At 39.1% G+C, this 6,000-nt stretch overlaps 1 protein-coding gene across 1 annotated transcript in view; it reads right to left on the bottom strand.

Moving 5' to 3' along the window:
* Nucleotides 1-4,049: 4,049 nt before the first annotated feature.
* The window catches only part of LOC140303069 (metabotropic glutamate receptor 4-like), a 135,225-nt gene continuing 133,274 nt past the window's right edge, over nucleotides 4,050-6,000 (bottom strand). The window contains exon 10 of the mRNA XM_072381674.1: nucleotides 4,050-5,746. Coding sequence (XP_072237775.1) covers nucleotides 5,697-5,746 — 50 coding nt within the window. The 3' untranslated portion in view covers nucleotides 4,050-5,696. The remainder of the gene's footprint in view (nucleotides 5,747-6,000) is intronic.

The following is a 6,000-nucleotide window of genomic DNA, read 5'->3' as shown; positions in this document are numbered from 1 at the left end:
ATGAGGCACTGTTTCCTAGCAACATAGTGTATGCACGGCGTATAAGCTACAGTAGCAGGCCTACAGTGGGATAACTCATCACTAAGACAAAAGATGAATGAAATGTCAGTTGAAGGTTTGAGAGCATATGAGACACAGGTTTTCAAACATTTCAGTTTAATTTTCTTTACTCAATTCTATATTTGGCTCACACATACAGTCTGTCACTATCCACAATGAAATGGTTAAGCCTCTGCCCCTGACGCAGCCTCAGTATCAGGATTTTTTTAACACAAAAAGGCCCCTGTCAGTGTTGAGTCTGTTTGTGATGGTTTACAGTGGCATTGCTGTACAACTGAGACAGCTCACTCACAGGATACCAGAGACATCAATGCAGTGCCTCTCTCAGTCCTGCTGTATATTGATGCTCAGTTCTAGACAAATGCGCTCCTGCACTCATTCTGTCACCTGAGGGCAGTTGTATTGTTCTATGTTCAGGTGCTCATGAGAAAGGACTGCCTTGTGGACAAACATTTCTGCTCAGTTGCTGATACTTGCACAAGGACTGTCTGAGCTCTGACACTCCAGTCTTCATCCACCGCAGTCAGATACGGTTTCAGTGATTAATGGAATTAATTTGCTTTGGTGACAAAAGCAAAACCGTATAAAATTATACTCTAACAGCTTTCTTACTTAAAAAGACAGTTAGCGTTTTGAGTTCTGTAGACTTTCACATGGTTCAGTTGCATTAGAAAGTCCATTTTCGGAACACATGAAATGTTTAACAATTGCACTGTGATCGATGTGTAAAAATCAATATTAATATTTCATACTGATATGTGAGATGCATTTGATTTAATTTAAATCATAAGCTTGTGTAGATAAACCTCTCATCCTCAATCTGAGCATTTGTATCTCAATAACACAGCTGGGCAGTTATCATTGAACCCCTCAATAGTCATGCCATTACGACTTCCTACGCAAATTTGGATGTGTTCTGTCACTGTGCTGCAGAATATCACAAGTTGTCCCACATATTATTCAGGTGTACTGAAAATTGCTGGCTTTCAGGCTCATTGAAGCACAGAGGAGCCAGCTGTTCAAGGAATAAAACATACTTGCCTGTCCTCTCCAGATTGGGAAGCGAAGTCCTTACTTTTTGACACTGAAGTCTCAGATGAGTTAAGGCTCTGTGGTGATGCCACTTCAGCAACTCATCTCAAATGTCAAAAGTTAGTTTTTCTTCTGTCTAGTTTAAAAAAGAAAACTAAAAGTTATGTTTACATTCATCATTTCTTGTCCAAAGACATCTTATGTTAAAAATTCAGTGTAATAAATTCAGCATTTGAAAAGCAAACAAAAAAACCCCAAATTGTCAGAATTCTCTTAATGGCAGAAAAGTGAAAGAATGTGCTTTGGGTTAATACTGATTAGTACCCTGATGTATTGATGCAAGTCTCTCCATATTGATCGCTTGTTGACTTGCTTGACTGTAGGGATTTACAAAGATTAACTAATTTGTGGCCATATGTCAGTATGTAGTCTTGTGCTCATTACTTTATTAGTGATGGATTCTGCAGCAGCATTAAAGTCACCTTTCTGATATTTTATAGGTTCCACTGATGACAGTAAAACAGCTCTGACCAATTGTGACAAAGACAGAGGACTGCTGTGGTTGTCGTCCTGTGGTATCTGGCATTGGGGTGTTGAAAAAAGATCCTTAGACGTGACAGAGCCTCTGGGGACTGGGTTCATCCTGCAGATGGATTGAGGCTGGGCAAACACCAGGCTAAAGAGAGCATATTTCTGTACAGAGAGGTTGCTGTTCTGCAACAATCTTTATGTGAGTGGTACCAGTCAAAGTAGCATTCACATTAACGTCATGGCCCAGGGTTTCCCTGCAGAGCATTGCTTTCACTTAGGATGATCAAAGGTGATAACTTTGTCTGGTAGTGATGTTAAAATGCTGAAAAAATGGTGTAAACAGTCAATAGAGAAAAAAAGTGCACTCGCTTTCATTTCTAAAGTACTTTACATAGCAGCACATAATAATAAACCATCAAGTCCTTACCAGGTCTTAAAATAAGGTATATACAACCTCAGAGGAACACCAACACGTGACATTTTACAATGTGTCTTTATTTATTTTAGACAAAACCAAGCCAAACTGCAAAAGCAACATGTGAAAAACTAAGCGCACACCATGATGCAATATCTTGATGAACCACCTTTAGCAGCAATAACTTAAAGCAATTGTTTCTTGAATGACATTATCAGTCTCTTGCATCATTGTGGAGGTACTTTGGCCCACTCTTTTCAATAATGTTGATGAGATTTGCAGCACTTGTTTGTGCACAGCTTTTTCAAGGTCCCACATCAGCATTTCAATCAGGTTAAGGTCTGGACTTTGACTGGACCATTGCAACATCTTCATTCTTCTCTTTTTCAGACATTCCATTGTAGATTTGCTGCTGTGCTTGGGATTATTGTCTGGTTGCATGACCCACTTTCACTCAGACTTAATCTATGGACAGATGACTTCTCATAAGACTCCAGAATACTTTGCTATACAGAGGAGTTCATGAGTGACTCAGTGACTGCAACGTGTCCGGCTCCTGAGACTGCAAAACAAGCCACAATTGATATGCTGTGTTTGCTTTTTCCCCAAATGTGACTCCACTTTGGTCTCATCTGTCCAAACGTCATTGTTCCAGAAGTCTTTTTTGTTCAAATGCAACTTTCAAATGCAGTTTTGCAGACTTAAGCTGTGCTGCCATGTTTTTTTTTTTTTTTAAAAAAAGAGTTTTTCTCCTGCAACCCCACCAAACAAGCCATACTTGTTCAGACTTTTTCAAATCCAGACCAGCAAAAAATGTTAAAACCTCTGCTTTTATAGAGGTGGTCCCACTTGATAATGATCTATTAATCAAGTGCATTTGATTAGCAACACCTGGCTGCTACTGCTACCTTCTTATGGAAGCAGTGAGGGTGGTCTTTTTTCATGTATGTTTACAGCTGGTGGGTTTTTGACAACTGTATGAAAGTAATACTGACTTGTCATCTGTCTTGTAGAAAAGCACCTGCACATTCAATTCTGCAACTCCAAATTAAAAAAGAACAAAATGATTACTGCACTTTGTCAGTTGTCAGGAGATAAACATTTTGTGCAGATCTTTTATTAATAGTGTACTGATTCATATCTATGGAAGACAGCTTCTTCCATCGGTGTCCTACATGTATAGATGCAGGGCATTATTATTGTGCAATCAGCCAAAAGGTCTTCTTCATATATTTAATTTCTTATATGTTAAGTTTTTATTGACTGAAAGTCCTGTGTGAGCTTGCCTGTTTGCTTGTGAGAGGAAATGAGGATGACTACTCGGTGTATACAAATGACCACTGTCATCAAAATTATGGAGGAAGCAATGCTAGTGTGTAATGCAGAACCCATAGTCTCCTGAGTCCAGTCACTGCTGTCACTTTATTTCGCGGTGGAAGATAATGTGCACTGCTGTGCATATTGCTGTTATCTAACACTTGGGCATGCATTTAGCACCCTTGCTATGCAACAGCTGTTATTTCCCAGGCTTTTGTGTGGTGGGCTCACAGTATCAGGAAGGCGTGGAGAAGATGATGGCTGCAGAGAGCTTGCTGCATACAGAGGGTTTAGATTCAAGTAGAGGCTAACCCTTCATTTGAAATAATTTCATGTTTCCTTCTACCAATTCTGTCCTTCCACTACTATTATCAGAGGAATTGTGGCAACCTATTATTTAGATGGTGGCAGCCATTGTCTTCTTGTCTTCAGGGGAAAAAACGTATTGCTAATCTGTACTTATTTACAAAAGGAATAAAATACACAAGCTGCCTCAGAGGTGCTGCTACTGTATCATTCGGTTTTTATAATCAGTACAGCACATCGACTGATAGAAAATAACCTGTTGGTGGATATTCTTCTGTCTTTAGAAAAAAGAATCACTTGACAAAACCTGAAAATGGACATTGAAGTTTGAAAACATTTTTAATAGAAATAATAAATTTTGTATAAAAAAAAACTAAACATGCTTCACACACTTCATTAGATTTCATGAGGTTTTACAAATACATAGTCAGATAGCCAGGCACTGTATCTTTTTGTACATTTTCCCCAATTTTAGGATATGTCAGGACATAAAGCAGACATCATCAATCTATTTAATAACTTACATTAACTTGCCATTTAATTTGGTCAGCACTCACAATTTATTCTGCAACACAAATGGTGTTGAAAGTAATACAGAGGGAGGCATGAGAAGCAGCACTGAATTCACAACACAAATGACCCCACAACATTTTTCCCAAGACATTAGAAGGGCTTTTACACTGCACAAAGCCAAATATAAATCTGTTCAGCGAGCTCAGGATGATTGATAGAGATATAGTATATTTTTGCAATTAGATTTTAATTTGTTGAAAAGCCTTACAACTTCCTGACACCTCCTTTTTATCATGAGAGTGCCTGAAGAGGAGATGTACAGTAATGAATTCTCTCAGTAGCTGGCCCATTACGAATATCACCCTCTGGGCAAACCACATGATCCTCTCAAGGGCATACTTCATCTTAATTCCCCAGCTAATGTATCTGTATGGCAAAGCTTCAATGTTACATTTTGCATGGGTGACCAAGAGAATACCTGGTGGCAGTGATGGGAGGGTCATCCTGAATGACAGCTCACAGTAAGATCTTGTGGCTAAAATATGGTGTATTTTAACCACAAGCCACTGTTTCAAAGCACAAACAGGTATGCAGAGGGCAGTGGCAGCCTTGGGCTAGCTGGTAATACAAATCATGACCTCACTTAAGCACAGACAGACAATCACTCACTAGACCTTCACCAATTGAGAACAGATTTTAACATACAATAGGCTTGGGCCCAAAACAATTGTTAACAACGCTGCAACAGAGTTTAAAACGCATTCCAAAGATATGATTTTTTTCTTTCTATTTTATTTATTTTTTCCAAACTACACAACACATGATGTTGAAACTGGCATGCTCAAAATTGGCAGAGATCCACTCATTTACGTGTAGCTGTTCTTGTAACTCAGCGGGACGCTGAAGAGGAAAGAAAAATACATGTCGTCTGGCCCAGATCTGTTGCATTGTTGAGATGATCCCCATTTCCAGTTGAGTCATGAGACCCGGATACATTTAGAAATAAAAACAAACACAAGCCCCTCTTAGAAATCCATGGACCGTGTTTTCATGCCTTTTTTGGTGTTGATTAATCCCTTGTGATGCCTTGAGAGGATTTTAAGATAACATGAAGAACGCCTGAACATTTGAGTTCAGTTCCAGTCAGCACTGCTCGAGATGACAGAAGTCTTTGAAAGAGGGAACAGCTTAAATGTAAACACTCTTAAGGAAAGCTCCATCCTTCAGTCTCCAGGCCTCTGCCATGCGAGTATTTTGCTTATTTTTTTAAATGTGTGTATCCTTATGAGGCTGACAGAAGATGGAACCTTAAAATTTGTACAGGTATCTATTCTTTTCGTCTGTTTTGTCCATCTCTCCCTGCCCTTCTCACCATGTCATGTCTTTGGGCTTCTGTGATCTCCACCCGCACAACAACACATCCTTTTTTTTCTTTTAAGCTGTGTGAAATTCCGCTGCATTTTTTTTTTCTTTTTCCTCCACCAGGGTGGTTATCTTGAATTGCGATAAGCACCTTTGTCCCTTAGATTGCATGGTTGCTGTAGCTGATGTAGGTTTGCTTTGTCGGGAAAGCTGAAAGAGAAGAAATGAGAGTGGGACTGAGACTCAGATGGAGGCAAGGTGAAGAGGAACATTTGACCATATGTTTCTGTTCTGTTGTTTTACTGGTGTAACAAATATGAGATGAGATGTTACATAATGATTACAATAATACGTGGTCAATTGCTCACAGTTCTTGTGCAGTAGAATTGCATCAATATAAGTAATTCCTAAAAATGTCTCCACTCTCTGATCATATTTCTGTCCTCAGAGCATGCCTGTATTAC

Source organism: Leuresthes tenuis, unplaced genomic scaffold (genome assembly GCF_036924035.1).
Source record: "Leuresthes tenuis unplaced genomic scaffold, fLeuTen1.0.hap1 SCAF_3, whole genome shotgun sequence".
NCBI lineage: Eukaryota > Metazoa > Chordata > Actinopteri > Atheriniformes > Atherinopsidae > Leuresthes > Leuresthes tenuis.
This window is presented reverse-complemented; position numbering and strand designations above follow the sequence as displayed.